The 22,627-nt window shown below is 42.3% G+C and overlaps 2 protein-coding genes and 1 long non-coding RNA gene across 3 annotated transcripts in view; 1 reads left to right on the forward strand and 2 right to left on the reverse strand.

Annotated features, from left to right (window-relative positions):
* Positions 1-137, reverse strand: part of LOC127607514 (sideroflexin-1) — a 204,409-nt gene extending 204,272 nt beyond the window's left edge. Inside the window, exon 1 of the mRNA XM_052075911.1 lies at positions 133-137. The gene's annotated coding sequence lies outside the window, so the exon portion shown is untranslated. The remainder of the gene's footprint in view (positions 1-132) is intronic.
* Positions 1-22,627, reverse strand: part of LOC127608198 (neuroligin-3-like) — a 238,327-nt gene that overhangs the window by 52,465 nt on the left and 163,235 nt on the right. The window contains exon 6 of the mRNA XM_052077159.1: positions 13,697-13,882. Coding sequence (XP_051933119.1) covers positions 13,697-13,882 — 186 coding nt within the window. The remainder of the gene's footprint in view (positions 1-13,696; positions 13,883-22,627) is intronic.
* The window catches only part of LOC127608385 (uncharacterized), an 87,509-nt gene that overhangs the window by 21,862 nt on the left and 43,020 nt on the right, over positions 1-22,627 (forward strand). The gene's annotated exons all lie outside the window — the stretch shown is intronic.

A 22,627-nucleotide genomic window follows, 5' to 3' on the forward strand; every position in this document is an offset into this window, starting at 1 on the left:
ATGCGAGCGGTTGGCTTTTCCGGGTTCTCGAATCAAAAGCATACTCACGCAGTCTGCTCATTGAGTGACAGCTGCGGCCACACAGACAGCAGCTCATGCTGTATGTAAATTTGTGCACAGATGCACTTGAACTGCACTGAGGGTGAAAGTGATGAGAGATATGCTTAAGTGGTTATTTTGGCCATTCGGAAACTCATTATCGCTAACTGAAGTTATTGTTAGAATAAGTTTGAATGTTGGCACAAACAAACAAATATGAACCTATTGATAAATCAAGGCTTTGTTTTCTAGTTAGTTAATGACACCCACTGGTTTTGTAATGGCAACAGTTTCCACCATCCATTTTACTGATTTTTGACAATATGAGATATTTATTGTCCATTCAGAGCAATGCCCCCCCCCCCCCCCTCCCCAACTGAGGAAATTGGAAGTTGATCTCTGTCACATGAGGTTTTTGGAATGATCAGTTTTTTTTAAAATGTTTATTTTATTGACTTACATTGTGATTAGATTTTATTTAGTTTCACGTAATGTCATGTTTCTCTCTCCGTTAGTCACATCTTGTCTACTTGTTAGGTTTTCGTCTTCACCACTTCTCGTCAGTCGCTCGTCAAGTGTGCCTTGTTGTGATGATTTTTCACTTTTCTTTTCCACTGCCCAAATCCGCATCTGTGACACTTCCACTGTATATGCATTGCCTTGAGCTATCATTTCAAAAGCAAGGTTGGACTAAAGCACTACTTTCTCTGAGTTAGTTTTCCACTTTTTAGCACCTGTAACTCCATGTTTTATAGATTCAAGCACCTGCGGCAAGGAGAGCCAGACTGATGGCTGGACCACCAGAATAAACTGCTCACACTGTTTTTGGGCAATGTGTCAATTTTTCAGTTCTCCCCCCTCCGCTGGCTTGGGTTCGATGAAGCTGCCTCCACCTGATGGACAACTGGAGTGGAGCCATCTTTTTACAGCATATTCTTAACTTTGTAGCTCCACATTGTTATGTGCATGTCGGGTAGTAGAATGACACAGAAAAACTAGTACAAAACCAATTTATATGAAACACTGTATCAAGGAAGAATCCATGACATTTTAGTGACGATCAAGAATTTTGTGGGGTCCATACAATTTTTTTTTTTTTACCCTCATTAACCATGGGATATTTTCTAACATTTTTGTTAATGTCTCAGTATATAATAATAATAATAATAAATAATAATGCATGTCTCTTAATGAGCCTGTTCTGGTCTTTTGTTGTTGCGCCTGCATGTTCTCCCTGTGTGGGGTCCCTCAGGGTGCTCCGCTTTACGCCGCAGTCAAAACCATTTCAAATAGTAGAATAGTGTGAGTGAACATTTCAAGACTATTTCTTAAATGGGAAGAATATCTATTTGGTTGGACAAGAATGCTTTGTCCTCCTGAAAATAAAGTCCCTTTCATTGCAAGTTTGACCATAAATGCTGCAAGGCTCACTCATGAAGCAGTCAGCATCTCCACAAAATGGCAGTCGCGACATGGACAGACCTCAAGTGAGAGTAGTGAAGATAAATAAACACAATAATCCCTGCTACATGAGATGGCCTCCCCCTATTTAATCATCACCCTTTTCATTTCAAGTAGAAGACAGCACCAGACGAGACCAGCCCCCAGTCTCTCATCTTTCGTACCTGTTTTTCACACCCTGATACACAGAGACATCTTTTCAGCAAACGGCCAAATCAAAAAGCCCCAAACGCTCAAATAACTTTCCACTATCGAGGTGACGAGCCCCTCTGACAGTTCAGAAACGGATTCTATTCATTTTTTGACAATTGTGCCTCAAACACATTGCATTTGCACAACAATGGCTGCCAGAGGTATGTGCCCGTCTGTGGTTATCTTTCCCATTCCGAGCTCGAGAAAAGCTGCCTTTATTGGCTGTTAAAAGTCTGCAGTCAATGGCTGGCTGCTCCAAGAATGTTGCCTACACTATATGCAGCTCGGTCCGCATGTGGGTGGATCACCGCCTTCAGATGTGAGCAGTGAAAGAGGACATTATGGAGGTGTTCATTCCACAAGGGGGTCTCACTTCAGAGAGCAAATTCACACGTGTTATTTTCAAAGGTCACAGCAAGCTGTAATCGTAAAGTTAAGGCAGTGCTACAGCACCAATCTTCCACATTCTTTATCTATATAGTGTATCTTACTGGTTGGCCTCCTTGTCCACTCTGGATGAAAGGGTAATTTGGGGCAGCATTCATATTGACCTGAAATTACTTGTCGATATTTCAACATGCAGCCAGGAAGAAGGGCACATCTTTTCCAATAGCTTCTCTGAATGTAAGAGGAGGGGGCTCAACGTTAAGTCTCGTCGGGTTTTAGGTTTGGAGAATGCACAGTTGAAAGCACAGAGGAGTGCTGCTATATGACTTTGTAACTGGTCCTTATAAATCAAATACATAAACTGACTAAAGATCAGCGGGAGATGCAGGCTCTTCTAATCAGGCCAAATTAAGGAAAAATTTGACATAATAGCAGAGAGAGCTGTCATATCATTTTGAGCTTTGACAGTGCCACAAAAATAAGCCTCTACTATGGGGAACAAAAATAAATAAAATAAATAGAAGTTTGAAACTCTGTCAGACTTTGATCAGCCTATGGGTAACATTTATTCAACAGAATATCAATACAATACAATACAATACATTACATCAAAAGGAATGTGTCTATGTGTGTGTGCGTGCGTGCATGTGTGTGTGTGTGTGTGTTTTGGGTTGGGTATTTTTAATTTGGTTTTTTTTTGCCACCACAAAAGATTAGCGGTACTGTATTGGCAAATGAGGTAAAATGTGATGACTATCAAATCAGAAATCTAAAATATTGGAGTCAATTAAAAATAAATAAATAAAAGCAAATAACTCCCAGTGACACACTTAGTCATCCAGCATGAGTTGCTCCATAAAAACTTGAGTTCATACATCTGTATCAGGGGGTAGTTATTATTAACCACTGTTTCCACTCTAGCATGCAGTTAGCAAGCTAACTAAGCCGACACCCCAGAAATGCATTTTCCCTCCATGCCACAATTTACAACACATCATTAATTAAACTTACAAGAAAGGAGGTGAAGCTGGGGGAGAGCCCTCCTCCCATCTGGCATTCAGGTAGAGCCGGTTAGCTTGTGAGATAGCTCATGGTAAACATTTTCGAAAATCCTGCGACGACCCAGTCGGCTATATACTGGCCACTGGAGGTTTTCAGTTTTTGAGGCTCCAAGACATAGCAATGTGTAGGCAGAGGAAAGATGCCAGAAAAGGTCACACCCATTTTCAGTGGGGCGTGGCCTCATGCAGTCAGCGGACACCGCCGCTGTGTTTTGAGATCCAAGATGACTGCTTCATTTGTCATGATTTTGAAGCCTCGTTTTATACACCAGGCCAGTGATTCCCAACCAGTGTGCCAGGAAACAGCTTGAGAGCTCTTAAGGTGTGCTGCGGGAAATCATCAAAATTCACTTCATGGGTCAGAACGTTATTCTTTCATTACTAAGAATTTATCTTTGTTCATCTATATATCCCAGTGACTAGTTAAATAAAGATCAAGTAAATGATCTTCATTGAATGGTGTAAAGTATACAATGGACATGTATACGTGTTATTTGTGATATTTTTATTTGGTGTTGTGGATTGATTTTTCAAATTTAAATATGTCCCTTGGCTCATTACAAGTCGAGCATCACCGTATTAGACTATGATTCAAATTTGTCAGGATCAATAACAACACTCTTTTCTGTGGTGCGTCAAATTAAGAAGCGATTAATTTTGACATTCCAGGGCTTGAATAATACTAACACCCATCTATTTAGCAATCTGTTTTATCCTCACAAGGGTCACGGGCATGCTGGTGCCCACCCAAGATGTTTTCAAGCAGTAGGCGGGAGAAAACACCCTGAACTGGTTGCCAGCCAATCGCGGGGTACACATCGACGAACAACCATTCACATTCACAGTCACACCTAGGAACAGTTTAGAGTGTGTCATTAATCTGCGGTGCATGTTTTTGGAATGTGGGAGGAAACAAGAGTACCCGGAGAAAACCCACATAGGCATGGGAAGAACGTGTAAAATCCATACAGGAAAGTTGAAGCCGAAATCGAACCCCGCACTGTGAGGCCAACATGCTAACCAGTCAACCACCGTGCCATCCTAATACTAACATATTACATAATATACCGGCATGTACAGTCAAAAACAGGTTTCTAACGAATTCTAAACTTAAATCAATCTGAGGTTGACAGGCATCATGAAAAGATTGTGTTCAGTGGACACATCTACCGGCAGGCATAACAGAGACTTGGAGCACATGGCACTGTGGGCTTCAAATCTAGCAAATGTATCAGCATGAATTAAAGGCAAAAATTTATTTGAGGTCCAATAACATTGTTTTCGGTCCTATTTCGGCCACGCACAGTATATGACCATGATTTAAAGACAAGCCACGAAGAATGCAGGAATCACTCGCATGAACGTGTGTCGTTAAATCACACCTGAAGCCTTAAAGGGACGCCTGTTCATGCCCTAAGTGAATCCATGCTGGCGGTATTCGTTACAGTGTGATTATACCTTGAAATCATGTCCTCTCTGAGTTAAATTTCAACCATTGTAAGCAGAGAAATGAGTTGCTACAAGGGTAATAAATAGCAATATAATACTGTGAAATACATGCAGCGGATGCACTTCTGTGTATGAAAGTGTATTACAGTGCATTGAGAAATTAGGAATGAAGTAACAATGAGCCACAATGTAAAAATGAAGAAATGACTGGCAGTAATTACATTTTTAAAAGTCTAAACTGCTGTGCAAGTTGGCATGATCCACTTGACAGTTTTTATTACACAATGGCTCCTTCATTACTTGCAAATGTGACAACGACAACACATTTGGCTAAGAAGACAACCGTTCTGATTAAGGTAGGAGAAAAGCTTCAGTTTGGAAAATTGGGATAGGGGACTTATTTTAGGATTGAGTAAAATGTGTTTCAAGTCTTTACAATTCTCCTGTGTGTCTTTGAGGACCGTAATTACACTCAAATAACTCAAAACAGATATTATTAATAGAGGTGTGGCTGTAGGAAGCTCAAATCAGTGAAATCATTTTTAAACATAGTAACTAAAAATGTTCCAATTTCACGACATGAATAACAGCCATTGTATAGCAAACGGCTCCAAAGCTAACCTAATTCTGTCACGTCCCGTGTTTGCCAGCAGGGGGCAGGCTTTTCCTGCCTACCGCCGACACACCTGTCACCCATCAAGGACTAATTACACAGGCTTTATCTTTGTGCTCGGGCAGTTGACTTACTGCCGGAGTATTCAACGCCGTGCCAATTCTCTCGATTATTGCCCTATTCTATTCGTTGCCGTGTAGCCTTGTGATTGTGATTGCGCGTCGTTAAATCTACTATTGTCTATTCCTATTATTACCAACTATATTCCTTGCCATTTTCTCGCAAGCGTTTTCTGTTTACTTCCTTTATTCCTGGTCCTGATTTTGACCAGCGTTTTCTGTTTGTTGCTCCCGGATGGGTATTTTGTGTTTTGTATTAAAATTCATTTGTTCTCGGAACACCTTTTCTTTGTCTGCTTTTTCGGGGATCCACCTCATTATCTTGTTGGGCACGAAGCGATCATTTTATCGCTTCGGACCCAACGTGACAAATTCGGCACAAACACATTTCCAAAAGCACCAGTAGTGACTGCACGGTAAATTAAGCATTTTGAATATAAGAGGCATGGACGTGTGTGTCAGTCGTTACATCACACTGAAGCCTGCGTGTTCCCCACCTAATCAGTGCAACGAAACTATACACTAATACATCACTTACACATGAAGTCACATCTTTTGTAAAAAGCAAGAATCGTGACTCCAGATGCTATAGAAAAGCCATTAAAGTAATAGCTGCTCATGTTTTGTAGATGCCGCTATGTCTAATCCAGTTTTCTTTTTTCAACCGGCATCTACGCTATCTTTCAAAAGTGTCACACTAAGCCGACAATGAAATTTTTTCTTCCCTTAGCGCGGATCAAGGGAATGAAGACACAACCCTGGTTGCACTTGGGTACAAAAAGACAGAGCATTTCACACACATTTTTTTGGTGCCCAATAAACCAGAAGTCTTCATAAAAAATGAAAGCTGACATTGGCATGAAGGGTCCTCCACACTAGCTGTCTTTAATTTCCAAGATGTTCCATTAAAACAGAAGCACTTCCACACAAGCAGAGCTTTTATCCTGATTGCTTACAGGAAGAGGAGGTTGGGGGCTGGGGGTGGTGGGGAAGAACGACGACCTTCGTTGCCTCTGCAACCAGTCCTGCCAGCCTGCATTTCAAGCCAATGTGGACATGTGCCTATATACAGTACAAAATGTTGTCTATCTATTACATCTGATGAGACTGATTCCTCTCAGCAAACATAATCATTGTGTGAATGCTGAGAAAGAAGCATCATACTTGCTTGTTAGAAAACAGCGGTCAAGTCTACATGTGCACAGGTCTAGGTTTCTTCACCAGGGATGGGCAACTTGAATGCATGACAAAAAAATAAAATAAAAAGCTATTTTAAAGCGACAAAATATGTGCATATGTGCAAAATACGTGCTCTTAGCATATTTCATTTTTGATCATACGTTTTTCAATCCATGGATGAAAGATCTACTATCCTAACCCAACATCAAAAGGTTGGAAGCTATTAACTAAATCACCATATACTGTATTTTTTTCCAGTGCAAGGGTCTCTCTTGCATAAAAATTGCCATTCGAGGACAGGCAAAACTTTTCAATAAGAAACCAACATTAAATGCAAGAAGACATTTGATACATTTTTCACACAAATAAACCCATTCAATATTGTAATATTATTGAGGTACTTTGTCCTGCAAACATGTATAAGGCCAACTCATATTGTAGTGGAGGGTAGTATCATAACACCCAGTGTAAGCACAACTCAATCATCTGGTGGTGATTGGTGGTATTACAACTAAAAACTATAGTTGACACCCCCCACCAACCCACTTTCCACACCACTAGTTCTTCATATTTTGGATTTTTTTTCCCAACCTGTTTTTCATGGAAAACACATATTTATCTCAACTCAACAGTATTTATAGAGCACTTTCAAACAACCATCGGTGCATACAAAGTGCTGTACATGGAGTAACTAACATATACAACAGTGAAGCAAAACGAATCGTTAACAAAGATGGTAGTTAGGCACCAAACAGTAAAACTAAGATCAAATCTGAGTCATGCCGAGTCAAATGCCAAAGAATACAAGTGAGTTTTGAGGCGGCTATTAAAGGTGGGCAGCGAGGAGGCTTGCCGAATGTTCAGTGGGAGGTCATTCCAGAGAGAGGGACCAGCAACGGGAAAGGCTCGATCCCCTCTGAGCCTCAGTTTAGTTCTTGGTACTTCTAATAATGTCTGGTTGGCAGACCTGAGGCGCCGGGCAGGTGTGTAGGGGCGGATGAGCTCAGAGAGGTAAAGTGGCGCGAGATTATTCAGAGATTTGAAACAAATAAGAGGATCTTTAAAATAACTCTAAAATGTATGGGGAGACAGTGAAGGGATGCCAGAGTAGGAGTGATGTGCTCCCTCTTACGAGTACCAGTCAATAGGCGAGCAGCGGCATTCTGGACCAGCTGGAGGCGCTTAATGGAGATTGGCTCTCTCTATTAATTCATTGCTTATGTTACTGTAGACACCGCTTACTTGAACGCAACCTGCAGCAGTTGCAATAACATGGCTGCAAATGCCCGCTCCAGTGAATTAGGAACCGAATTGATGTGGAGATGTGGTAGTGAATATGTGAATTCTCATCTGACAAGGTACGAAGCAGCTTGTTCTGGGGTGTGGATAACATTGATCAGTGCGGCTGCCATGGGTCGAATGTAATGAGAGGAGGGGATATAAATTTGACGTCCATAAGTGGCTGTTAAATTGACAAAGGTGAAAAATGCCAAGTTTAACAATGTGAAGCAACCTTTTGATGAGGCGGTTTCAATGCAGAAATGTTATACATTGAATGAGTTTTGTTTTCGCTGCTCATTTAAGAAAAAAATAAACAAATCAATCAATAAAGAACGGTCCGAATGGTGTCCTCCGGCAGCAAAATCCTCCTTAATGGAGGATTTGCTGACTCCAAAGTAAAGGCCATTGCAGTAATCGAGCCGGGATGTGACAAAGGCATGAATTACTGTCTCAAAGTGTTCGTGAGAGAGGAGAGGTTTTACTTTGGTCAGCTGTCTAAGGTGAAAGAAGCTGGATTTAACAACGGCACCAATTTGCCGGTCAAGTTTGAAATCACTGTCCAGTTTAAAGCCCAAGTTTGAGACTGTTGACTTAAGATAAGGAGACAGGGGGCTCAAGTCTACAGGATGGGATGTACAAGGGCCACTGGGACCAAACAGCATCACCTCTGTCTTCTTTTCATTTATGAGCATTTCTTTGAAGAATCTTTTGGGTTTGAACATATTTGAACAATTCCCAATTTATTTATTTATTTATTTTGTCAAGGGGCCAATCAGTATGTGGTCGCAGGCTGCCTTGTTCGACACTGACATGATTGATTATCCATCCATCCGTTTTTTTACACCCCTTATCGCGCAGAGTGTCACGGGGTGGGCATGCTGGAGCCGATCCCAGCTGACTTCGGGTGGAAGGCAGACGAAACCCTGAACTGACCTCCAGTCAGATGTAGGACACACACAGGGACAAACAATCATTCACACCCACAGCTGAGTGGGAACCGATCCCACGCTGCCCGCACATGTCAGGCGAGTCTACCACTACACCATCAGTGAATCATAGGACTGAGATTGAAACAAAGAGATGCCTTGATCAAAATCAAAAATGAGACCCGTTTTGTTTTGTTTTTTTTATCCACGGTTATCTTAAACAAACCTGAAATTTGAAATCTACTGCCGTCATATATCAAGGAAAATCATAACATCTCAAGTGTACAAATACTGCATATGTGATGTATTTATAATTGACGAAAGAAAAAAATGCTTTTGGTGATCTGCTGATTAGCATAAAAAACAGGCAAACCTTCCCAATTATAACTTGGAGAGATAGAAGAAAAAGGCACATTTGCATGTTCAATTAGTGGCAGCGCGACGCCGGATAGATAATCCTCATGACTGGCTAATGTCCTTGCGTCTGAACTTCTTCAGCTGCCATTTTGTTTTGAAGCCAGAGAAGAAGAGGAAGAAGAATGAAAAAAAGAAGGGGACATAGATCCTCCTCTGCGAGAACACAACTGTTGATCTGCATTTAATAAGCTGGTCGAAAACGCTCTCCTGCCGAGGTAGGCTGAGTTTTTAATGACTGTTCCTGCTTCCTAAGTCTCAGACGTACAGCTTGATTGTTTGGCGCAAAGCAGACAGGGTGGCCATCTTATTAATGGTGAAACACTGCACATCCCGTGGACTAGTGAGGGAAAAGAAAGGGCAAGGAACACATTGCAAGGAAGCGTGTGGCCCGAGCATGCTTTTACTGTCTATGAAGGCAGCGAGACAGATGGGTGCGGTGATGAGGGGATTACATGGAAGAGGCAGGGCAGGAACCCGGGTCTAAAAAAAATGCAGCCCTCTCAAGAGAATGACCAGGCCAGCCTTCGTGCAGGCCAAGAGGGGAGGTGGGGAGCCTTGTGATGGATGCACCCTATGACTACAGCCATTGGCACGCCCACATGGAGACGCCACCAAGGCCAGGCCAGAGGAGCAGGCAATCAAAGAGAGGCCGGAGGGCTAGGATGATATAGGAGGATCCAGCTTATTAAATAGACTTCAGGAGGTGCATGGAGCATCTCAACTAAGTTGTCATACTGCCACCAAAAGACTTAGTGTTAGATAGAAAGCACGATCCGCAGGCAGCCATGACAGGCTGTGTACAGTGTGGGTGGGATTACTGTCATTAGAAGCCTGCACACAGACACCCAACACGTCCACACTCACGCACACGCGCACACACAAGGGAGATCCAGAACAATGTGTCATCCCTGATTTACCTCTCTAACCTGGGCCTCGTTATCCTGCATCTGAGCCACACAAGGAAGAAAGACAATGCGTGTGAGTGCACACTGGGTTTGAAGGAGTATCCCGTCCTGTCATATTGGATCATATTCTATTAGTGCCCGATTCTCTATGACAAAACTGCCTCTACAGTGGTACCTCTACAGTCGATTACTCGAGGTTGAACAATTTGGAAATAGTTCAAGATTTCAGAGAAAAATACTCGCACGATGACCGTACGAGTATCACACTTGTCCAAAACCAGACGTCATTAAAAAAAATGACAAAATGGAGGTATGTTACAAAAAAAAAATCCAAATACCAATCGATGAGAACAGATGATACCAATGCATTTGGGATAAAATGAGCCCAAGTTTGGAAGAAATTGACTGGAATTTTTTCATCATAATCATTTTTGATAAATGATGGCTTCAATATTTGCTATTTTCTATACAAAATATATGTACTGAACTGTGGCCTACAGTAGGTGAGTATAAAATGGTCGAAAAGTTAGGCTATATTAAATGGTGCAATCAAAATGACTATTACCAGAGATTAGTCACAGTCATTATACCTCTGGCAGTGACTCCTACATTTGCAATAAATACTGTGCCGTAATGCTACGTAATGACGTACAGCATGCCCATTGGCTGTGCGAATTCTGGTATTTCACGCTACAGTCGAGAGTGCAGCCAGTGAGAGAAACAAACAGTGGTATAGTGTGGGAGGTAGATAAAAACACTGGAGCTAAAGTTGAAAAAAAATTGGCTGTCGGAAGTACTGATTGGCTAGCAATTTTAGAGAATCACCAACCACACTGGATGGTGATCATAAAAATCAATTTACAACCTAGACCGCAGGCGATGACACATCCAACAGCAGAGGTTACAGCGTCGTAGTAGCTTGTAAAATTTTGACAGCCGAAACTGTTATGGCATCTGACTTTTTCTGGTAGAAATGGTGGATGCGATATTCCTCATTATTAAATGACTTCATTGTTGATAAAAGTGTGATAAAAGAGCAGAGGCACTGTTGATTTTCAAATAGTTTGTGGTCTTTGGTATAAAAACATGACGTCAGCTAGGGGAAGTTGAGCTTCAGCAACACAATGGCAATTCCTAAGGGCAGCGTTCAAAACAGCAGTTAGCATCAGCTGTCCGCTAATGTTAATCACACTAAATAGACATATTTTTCAGTAGCGGCCTTGGCATATGCTCCTGCCCAAAACTACACCGCAACACCAACGACTATAACGTAATCGAACATTATTGCATGCATTATTTTCAGAAGCTAACGCAGATAAAGCTGTTAGATAACACTAGTCTGTGCCAATATTGTGTGCACTTCTTTGACATTTGTGGTTCAAAGTGATTCTTTCGTTGTAGAACATCCCGGCTCGGTGACATGTCACTATCTGAGAAATTCAGCGTGGGCTGCTGGTTATGTTAAAAAAAAACACAGTTTCGTAACAGTGGGGATGTAAATGAAGAATGGCTAACTCACAGATACATTTCCAGAAATGACTAAAGATTCACTTGACTGTTTCATTCCAGACTTGATGGGTGGGCAGACACTCCATACACTCCAGACACACAATTATTTGTAGATGAGGTATTAAAAAGTTAATTTTCTATAATATGTCTCATTTGAACAAAACACCTGTCCACCATTTTCTGTTGTTGACAGTTTGACTTGCACAAGTTATTTCTACAAAGAATTTCCATTCGGCCCACCTGTCCCCCAACAATATATTTTAAAGAAATCAAGGAGGAAAGATATTGCTGCGTCGTTTCCCATTGTGTCTCCTGTTCTAATTTCCATTTCCATTCGGGACCCAACACAATATTTCTTCTTATCAGGCAGCAGACTGCTAACGTATAAGAAATTGTTACAAAGATCCATTACAAGATGCCACCTGAAAGCAGGTGTGCTTATGCCATTGTATAATTTATTTGACAATGGATTTTCACTTCAGCTTCATCGCTGAATTCCAGATGCCTCCTATTCTATCTATTGACTGTGTTGTCTTGGAAATGAGAACATCCTGCCAATCGTGGCTAAAGTACAACAAAATGATAGGATTACAAAATGTATGTGTATGGAAGAAGAATACCGTAAATTCATTTTATCTAACAAACCTTTAATACAGGAACTTGGTAGAAATGCAGCGATAAATGCTGTTTTCAAATTGACTGCCATTGGATAAAGTGCAGCCAGTCCTGGCTTCCTAGTTCTAATTTCCAAATGCCTTTTGATTTTTTCTTGGCTTTTTTTCCTCCTTCAGTACCACATACAGTACCATTCACGGGAGACAACAAACTTGATAATATCCCATTTGCTAGGAGGCAGGAGATGGTTTTACTGGCAGTATAATAGCATGTAAAATGAAACGTAACATTATAGAGTAGGAATAAAAGCAGCTTTAATGGTAAACGTTGAATTCAGAAGCAGTCCTCACCATCTCATGAAATTGCGGCAATTATTAATATTTCAATGCAAATTGGAGTGCTGCAAACATATCGTCAATTCTGAATATGTTTGGCGAAATAAAAGGACAGTGTTCACATGCACTTAACGCAAAAAAAAAAAAAAAAAAGAAATCACCTTTGTCTAGTAACAAGAAAACGGGCGTGAAGAGTTATTTATTTAATGCAATCTATCTACTAACTACAGTGTATGCCATGTCCACTTTAAGCGGCTTATGCTGCCAACCATGTGTGTCCAAAAGACCTTGTTACTGGTCGCTTTACGAGCAGAGTAAATGTGTGTATGGATGTCAAATGTGAAGATTTCTCATTGGGAATATCAACCAGCACATAAACATTGCTTGACAGCAGAATGGCTGCAAAACAACTACATCAACAGGATGAGTAAATATGTGAGCAGAGGTAATAATTCAAGGTAAAGAATGATGCAGTTACTGCGCATCTCTGCAGGGTGTAGCAAGAAGTTGACATTCACGGATGGATCCCACAGCGGTGGCTCGTGAAAGTAAGCAGAAGACAGAATTTCCTTTCTAATTCAATGATGCATTAGGAAAGCATGTCTATGAGGGATGCTTTTTGTAAGTCCGGGTTAAGTACACATGCTGCACTTAGTATAAAATACATACCCAACAAAACTAGTATATCATTATTATGAGACAGCATTAAAGAAGATAGAGGATAAACGTTCACTATAAATAGGAGTGGTTTTGTTTGTGTGTGTGTGTGTGTGTGTGTGTGTGTGTGTGTGTGTGTGTGTGTGTGTGTGTGTGAAGAAGATTAACAAGATGCACTTTGGAAGAGTCGTTCAGTCCTGCTAAGTGAGACTCACACACACACACACACACACAAATTATACCCGCAGGTTCATTTCTGACATCTCAAAAGAGGGGAGGGGAATGGGGCTTGTCGAAGCAAAAACAGCCACGCATCACAAGATCCACATGTGGAATTTCCCCGTGGTATTGAACAACAGAATAAATGAAATGCAAACACCTGCTCCAGCCAACATTTGTTATGCTGTCTCTTACATTACTCAATGACTGGCATTCTGCCTTTGCCGAATTGTAATACCAAGCAGCTTTACACACCAGCAGACAGGAAGGCGCGCCACAGCGGCATCACAACCCCCTGATCCCCACCCCAATTTTGACAGCCCCGTATGTACCTTCAGAGTGGTGGGAAAGGGTTAGCAGGCTGACGCAGGAAGCTCCAATGCCAGAACCGAACACAGTGATGCGGTTGGAGTCTCCTCCGAAGAAGCCGATGTTCTCGCTGATCCACCTTAAAGCCTGGATCTGATCCAGCAGCCCGTAGTTCCCTTTAGCAGCTTGGTCCCCGGTACTGAGGAAGCCTGAAACACATGCAGATGAAGAGATTTGAGATGCATACGGAGTAAAGACATTGTTCAACTGTTATGGTGAGTGCTAAAATAGGCCTTTGTTGACTGGGATGTTTGGGACTTGCATGAAATATGGTCCATGCTCCATATGGACCAGAATATTGGGATACGTGCTGATTTGGCCTCCTATAAAAACTCTGAACTCTACCAATGCTTTCGCCCTGGTAGATTCAACAAAGTCGTCAAACACGCATTCTAATGTTAGCATACCTCCGTTCTCAGTTGTGCAGTATTGTACCACGTCCCCCATTTTTGCTGCAATGCCAAATCAAATTAAAGAACAGAGGTGTCATCATTTAACCATCTGAAACCCTTTTGACACATTAAAGATCACACGACCTTACCACAGTTGCATGCAAATCTTTGCTCAACCAACCATATTGCTCCTTTTGAGTTTGGCGTTGATCAAAAGTTCAAACCTTGCCGGTCCGTTCAATCGGATGTGGGCCGCTTCCTATTTCGGTCGCAATGTGCATCTTTGTCAACTATCACCATCTTGTTGTGGATTAATAAAAAAAGTTATAAAATGTAACATATTGTATGGGAGCGTCAAAAAGCGATCCAGGCATAGTTCATATGACATCAATGCACACAGAACCATCCTCATGTGCGGTCGTGCATGGACAAATTGGTACAGATCTGAGTCATTAATGGCCCTCCGAAGCAAACCATAAGTACCACATGGCCCGTAACATAAATTTAATTTGTTGCATTCTGCTGTTGTGTGTCGCAATACTTTTGTCCATACAGTGCATTGGCTATGAGCCTGTGTCTTCAATGTGAAAGGCAATCTGCTAACCATCACGGCAGCTGACAGCGATGGTTAAATCATGACTGATTCGATGACAAGCTTCTTGGTAAAATAGGAGTGCGTGAGGACGACATGCCATCTGCAATCTTATGGGAAATCCATGTAATGTCACCCTGGGTGAACACCCATCATCTGATGTATCGATCAGCCTGGATGAAAACATTATGGATCACTGCAGAAAAAGGGAGCAATGGTCATATTTTGAAAACGCAACTCGAGCATCTTTTCTCTTCATCTTGAGCATTCCTGACCATCAATAGCATTCCTCGCAGGTTCTATCCAATGGACGTTCCCACTGTGTCATCTGCTAAATGATACCTGATTTGGACAGTGACTCTCTCCTGGGCCCATGAGACCTCATACTGAATTATTGCAGTGCCCTCTCCCAGCAGCTCTCATGAGCCTGTGCCCTGCTGAATGATGGATAATCGAGAGCCAAGGGAGAAGTTCAAAGGCAGGCAATCCCTAAAGTCCCGATGCTGGACTCAATGTCCATCAAACCAGAGAACATGCATGCGAGGCGACAACTCGGAGACGTGTGGACACAAAGGAGTGCCCCTCCCTCCAAGGACTGCTAAACACATCACAGGCAGTGAATGTGGCGGTGGATTGCATACCCTTCAGCATTTCGCAGCTTTGTTGCTATTTCATGGTCAATGCCTCTATGTAATGATGAGGACTGTTATTAAACCCTGTGGGATGAAAGAGAAGCACTTTTAAAGAGATCGCTTGCTTGGTACAAATAATAATAATAAATCTGTGTTTGTGACACAGCAATGATCAAACACAGATTAGAAAGCTGCTGCTCTGGACTCATTAGCTGTTTACGCTATGCCCAAAGAGTGTTTGTCCTCACGACCTTTTATCTTTCCTCCTTGTGTGAATCCACCATGACAGACAGCCTACCCCGCCTTCAACATCACACCTGCCATACCTGCGCCCGCCAGTTGGACACGACTGAGTGTCATCGGAAAAGCCGATTCTGATCATGGAAAGGGTGAAGAGGAAGTGACACAGGCAGCAAAGCAGGAGACAAATGGATCAACAGATGGTCTCCTTCAGACGCATCCCGGAGGATGACTGAGCAGCGTGGCACATGCAGAGAAAGGGAAGGAGCGCCAAGGAGACAGGCGGAGGAATAGAAACAGACAGGCAGAGGAGAGGAGAGGAGAGGAGAGGGGAGGACTCCATTTGAAGAGCTTTTCATTCACTTCTCTCACCGCTCCTCCTCGTGAGCCATCGCCACGAAAGGGCAACAGACTTGTACTACCTTCTCCTGGGTGCTGGTGAGAGAGACTTCCCTATCCTGTGAATAAAATTTATTTAGGTCACCCTGTGTCCGTGAGCTTCTGAAATACAGCAGATGGACTTAGGTATCGAGATACACTCCCTGTGAAATATGTTAATCAATGGGTGGCGTGGCCAGATATTTGAAGGAGCGCTCCCACTAGGCCAATTCGATCACACTGTGCCTTGGTGTCATTGCACCTCCTCCTGTTGTTCACTGGTCCACACTTAAACTGCCTCCTGCACTCCATCATGCTTCAGTACGTTTGTGTATCATCGCTACATGATCAAGCATTGGATCTTTCCTGATTTCTTGGCTGATTTCAGGTTGTTCTGTTTACACAGTGGCATGGCGTGAGTGCAACCAATTTGGTCGCCTTGTACGTTATAATTTCTCACCTCTTGACAAGATTTTAAAAAACAAAAGGGGTTGCATTGGTGCAACCAGCTGTTCGGCGGCAGGGACAGGTAATCATCTACTTGTTATTATTGCCTAAAAAGACAGAGAGCTATTTTTTAAAAGAGTGACCTAATAAAACGGCGGTGTTGAATGTGATGCAATTGAAAACCTGGTTGCACCCAACTTTTTTGCTGGTGCACCCAATGAAAAAGTCCAGGGCAACAAGTTAGTCTGGACCCCTGTATAACATGTTCAGGGAGGGTGCCCATGCATGAGTAATTACAGGATGGAATTAGTATTTTAGTGTTAATGATTGTTTTGTCTTATTTTATTTCTTTTCTGCAACGTGGTGGTTACCATCAAACATTCAGAGTCAAGCGGAGCTGCTGCCCACCCCCCAGCAGACTTTGAGAAAAAGGCTACGCCCTGGACTGGTTGCAAGGCAATCATAGGGCATATTCTGTTTGTACATACAACCATACAGCATACAGTACATGCTCAGATTCACAATGTGAGTCGAAACTGAACTGGCAAGAGGAACAACAGCATGATCACATACACAGGTTGGGCACCTGTGTATGTGAAACTCGTCAAATAAACGTAATACTTCCAAATTTGTGTAACCATATAGGAGAAGGCACTTGTATGTCTCTGAGATGAAGTAACCAAGGTCCAGAAAGGCACGGATCGGATATTTGTTGTTACATTTACATTTATACATTTGTTACATTGTTGTGAAGGAACTGCAACTACATCAAACACCTCGTGGATGAACTACAGGGGACAGAGAGAGACGGTGACCGAGACCCTCTCAAATGGCCTCAGGTCTGTGCCTCAATGGTCCAAAATCCGGTGTGATATCCCCAGAACATTTTATATCTGCAAAAGTGGGGGCCAACATCATATTTTCCTCAATTTTCACTGTCACACGTGTGAGTGAGTGTAAAGCACATTTGGCCAGAGTAGTTTAAGCAACGGTTATCTATTCCGCCATGTTCCTAAATGAAAAATAAAAGCCAAAAATGATCCTATTGACACTATTGAAAGTCATGATAATTCATTAAAGTATGACAAAATATGATCAATCAGAATTGCATATGCATCTGGGAGGATTAACGCTGTCCAATGCTGCATTCAGTGGGGACTCTCTATTTCACCAGCCTGATGCTACTGCACTTATAAATATTTATAAATACATGTGGCCATTAAAATTAAGAGAGGTGGAATCCACTATCTGAGACAACAGGACAAGCTGCAGGCACCATTGTAAAAATAATTATTGTATACCTGTTGGCGATGGATTAATTGGAAATGTCCCAGGGAAATATTTTCTTTGGGAAGCAATTAAGATAGCAATGGAATTGTTTTTATGCCTGGCTGTACAGTAGTTTTTTTAAAAAAGATGCACATTTATTGTCTGGCCCTTAAGCATTATCGGCTGTGTATCCCAGTCTGCTTTTCTAGACTTAAGCCAAAACGCACATATCAGCAATCAATTTCACCCCAAAAAGATGGCTCGGGAGCCTCACCTTTTCAATCCTTACTGGCTTTGAAATAAACTTCATGCAACATTTTCTGCAGCTCTCACGAGACACTGTGATTTTCTTGTTTTTGGAGATACCAGCAGAGAGGTACCAGTGATGACAAAGATTACGACCATCATCGAGCCACACAAGTACCGGTATGTACGACACGGGAAAGCTGTGCGAGCGTCGTAGTCCAATAACACATCCACGTATAACTGCGGTGGGTGTTTCTGTCTTTGGATTTAACAGTGGTCATTGTCACATTTGTTTATGGAGCCCCTGAACAGTAATGGTAAAATGACACATTGTCCATACTGTTATAAATCTTTTTTTGATGGCAGTGGACTGAAACTCAAACACATGAATTCATTATTACATTTAAAAGAGAACAATTATTCTTGAAATCAACAATACAGTGCTGTATAATCATACTGTAGCTGATGGTTGACAAAATATATTTTATTCTTTACAAAAGGAGAAAAAAAACATGTTTTTAGTATACAGAAGGTTTACAACTGATTCTTGGTTAAAAACAACAAAACCAAACAAAACCTTGTCCTGCAGTTTCAGCTTAAATGGTTTTGTTTTGACATGAGAAAGGCGCATAGCCTGACGTTGAACTGCGCTAGAAAGATCATATGAATAAACTTCATTTCTGTCAGACCTGGTTAATAATTCACACTAAAGTCCAGAATTCATGTCCACTAATAGACTAATTGAAACTGTTCCGCAGACTTGTCTTATTGGCATCCTTAGTTTAAGGCCATGCGAGTGAATCACTGCCAATATGCTTACACACACATACAAAAAAAAAAAAGTGGCAGATAACGTGGCTCAACCTCTCTTTGTCAAAGATGGATGAGAGATTGGATTTGTGTTTCTTATTTACCGTAAACAAACAGCATGGATCAACATCAGTCTCTCTGTCCTCAGCCTCAGCACGTCGGAGCATGTCTGAACCGATAACAGGATGATCTTGTGACGGGACCAATGTCTCATGCTGCTCTATGATATTTTCTTGCAGTGGCACGATCATGGTCACGGATTGAGCCCTGATCTCAGCCCGAGAAGCACATCTGAGCTTTGACCGGATCCCAGCCAGGCCAGGACACACCTGTCACATTGCATTGTGCTTGTCGGGGAACGACGACGTGTACAGTTTCACATGCACCGTGAGGGTCGATTAAGGTGGGCAGTGCGGCCTCGCTAAAGCGCCACCATATCATGCGACTGGCGTATCATATGGAGCAGCTTTCCATTCACATTTCATCTCCTAGAAAAGTTTGTTTTTGTAAGCGTGCCGCTGCATAATGCGTTTCGTGCTGTAATCTTTTATCAATAACCCGGCGCCACCATCTCAATATAAACATGATGTCTCTTTCTCCCTCATGAGCGGCGGCAGTGATTTCCTTTACCCTTTCCTCGCCACATAGGTATTGCTCTATTGATTATGATTTAAATGTCTGTTTCCATATGGTGAGCTATAACTCACTCTGGAGCGGAAAGAGGTGATGATAACGATCGCTCCAACGCCGGACATCTCTCTTAGCCTGATCTCCCGGATAATGGAATGTGTGTGTAAAGTCATGGCGGAGGGTGAGGAGGGGGCCGAGATGGGTGAGGCGGAGGGCAAAAGTATTTTATTGAGCTGTAGAGTGAGTTTACACAGGAAAAGATGGAGGGAGCTGATAGGGAGGAAGAGAATAAAAGAGAAGAGGAGGTTGGGGAAAAACAGCGATGATGTAAAGGAAGGCAAGTGTTGTAGCTTTTAGTGCGATTCATTCCATTTTCTTTTGCCTTTCTGCCTCTCATCCTCCATCTCTTTGGGGGTGCTCGTTAACAAGGCTGTCTGTGTCCAAACTCTTCCTCGGTACTCCAACCCCTGTCTCCCTCTCGCGCTCTCTCTCTCTCTGTCCCCCCATCCCTCCACCTCTGGGGAAATAAAGGCCCACACAGTCACAGCCTTGACAGCCTCCCTTAAGAATCCCAGATTGCAAAAGAGCTCCAACTCTGCCCCTCACGCCCAGCCAGGCCTGAGCTGAATGGGAGCCTCTGGGGTGTGGATGGGAAGCAGAGGAGGGAAGGGGCCACATAAAGGGTCTGTGTGTCAAGCTCACGGCAAGCAAAATCAGAAATCCAGTGGCACATTATTCACATCGAGAGTCATCTTTTAGGAACCTCCATCTTTTCATTTTAGGGGTGGCGAAGGTTCAGGTTTTATGAAATGAGTGAGAGGGAAGGGGCCTGAATGAAGGTGACTGCCACTCGGATCAGCTCCTGTTTACAGCTCCATGCCCAACGGCACGGCTGGAGTCAGATCATACTGATCTGAGCGCAGAGGAAGGAGAGAGAAGGGCATGCAAGCACAAGGAAGCCTCTTTACGGCTTCCTGAACACTGAAGGCCATTTACATAACATCACCGTCTTTTTTGCCAGTGAAAGAGAAAGTAGTTGGAAAGAGGGAGCCACACGGTCTTAAATTAGAAGGACGTGAGTAAAAGTGGTTAAAGCTATGCTTTACACTTGCTGGATATTTCATTAGATAAAACTCCACAGACAGATTAATTGTCTGTCCTTACCAAATGATCATGCTCACTTTTGATTGACACTGTCATTACATGGCACAAGAGAAAACTGCCCTGCGTCTTACTGAGCAACTGCGCATCATTGCCAGTGGAAACCAAGAATAAAACGAATACCTCTCTGACACTGTCGATCAAAACCGACCCTCAGATTTGTTTTAAAAGTCAAATGTTTGATGCAGCTCTAATACTGGACCTCATTTACAGTCCAGTTATATCCAATGTTGTGGCTAATTCAGTTTACTGGCCTTTATTTGTGGCGGTTAGCTTTTCACTTCAAATAGTATTGCAGGAAAATCAGCTGGAAGGAGACATGCAAACATTAACAATTAACTGGTACTGCATAACTAACGCTGGAAAAGACCCCCCCGCAAACACACACACATCACCCGAGTTTCTGGCACATAAGACCCACTGATGTGTTCATGCCAAATGCTTTTGTAACCAGTCAATTTTTAATTTTGCAGCGCTTGATCCCCCCCACCGCCGAATCATCTTTTTACAAGCATTTTCGCTACTACCTCACACTTTCTACATGCTTTGAGCACAGCCAGTTACTTGTCAAAGACAGTCAAATGCTTTTACATTGAGGAGAATCTCACAGCTGGTGCGGAGGCGGGCCTGCACATACCCGCCAAGGGAGAGAAAAAGACCGCTGTTGAAGAGGCACAACTGCGAGGTGAAGCAGCTTTCTGGTTCCACTTGGAAGAAAGCGGCTCATTGGGAGACGTTTCACAATTTGCCCACTCCCTTTTTGAAGGGGTTCTTTTTGTCAATATCTTTTTTTTATGTCCTCCATGTAACAGAGCAACAATGCCTCTGTGTGTGTGCTTAAGTTCAAAAACCTGGCATGGAATAGGTGCAAGTCTGACCGATGAGGTTGGGTGGTGAGAAGGTTTAACTAATTCAGTCTGATACCGCAGGAGAGATCAGAGCAGGGCTTATCAGAGTAAGTCAGAGGAGCAGCAATGGAGAGAAAAGTCATCATTTAAAAAAGCTTCAAAGCCCCCAGCTCCTCCTCCCAACAGGTTGTTGCACTTCTTATTCACACAGACCATAACGAGCTTAGTATTGTGTGATGCTTATCGGAACAAGAAGTTGACTCTCCTATAGCTGAACTTATGTAAATTACTTTTCCCAGATGTCTCCTTTTTATTGCTCAATTTCAAAAATAAATTCCAATGTGTATTGTAGATCAGAGGCCTATTATGTGAACAATATTTCCTCGCCGTTTAGCACAGCACCTTGAAATTAGTCTTGTTGTTTGTCTTCTGAAAGCGAGCTCAACAATAAAGCTTGGCTACAGGAATAGGCACAGTGTTGATTTGTCTCCAAATTAGTCGAAGGGGTGCTGATTTATTCTGCATACTGTTTAAGGACACCAATAATGCTGCTCTCAATCTAGCAGCACAGGTAACATAAAAAAAAAAAATCTCAAGAAAGGTGAATGCCCCTGAGTGAAGTGTACCCATCTTCGAATAAACTGCATTTTTTCCAGATTTTTTTCTGGTTTGTTCTTTTTTTTGTGCCTAATCACGCATGACACACTTTGAAGTCCGTCATGAGTTCGCTTTTCCCGACTATATAGATTAGAACAACAACTGAGCACCTTTGTTCACATTGGCGGTTATCCGGCAATTACAAATTACTCGCAAGCTATACTTACACCTTATAAAATGTATCTTTTCTAGATGCCACAATATGCAGAAGAGTTCAGTGTCCTTTTTTTTAAAACCCATATTTGGTGTTGTTCAAGCTACCGTAACTTGTTTCAATGTTAAGCACAGTGTGGACCATAAAGATCAAAATGTTTACAAATGCAAGATCAACCAGCATCTTGGAATTGATTGTGTGCAATCTGACAAGTTCCGGTATAATACGCTTCCATTTTGACTGACACTATTACAGCAGTATCAATTTCACTATGTGTGGATTATAGAGGTTTCCCCTCATTTATCATCACATCTGAGAAGAGAGGCAGAAGCCACCGCCTTTCATATCCATGGGACACTCTGACCTCACTAAAAAAAGTAATAAAGTAGAATTACGACCTCTCTGACAGCATCAACTAAAACTATAAATTCACGAGCT

Source organism: Hippocampus zosterae, chromosome 1, assembly GCF_025434085.1.
Source record: "Hippocampus zosterae strain Florida chromosome 1, ASM2543408v3, whole genome shotgun sequence".
Classification (NCBI taxonomy): domain Eukaryota; kingdom Metazoa; phylum Chordata; class Actinopteri; order Syngnathiformes; family Syngnathidae; genus Hippocampus; species Hippocampus zosterae.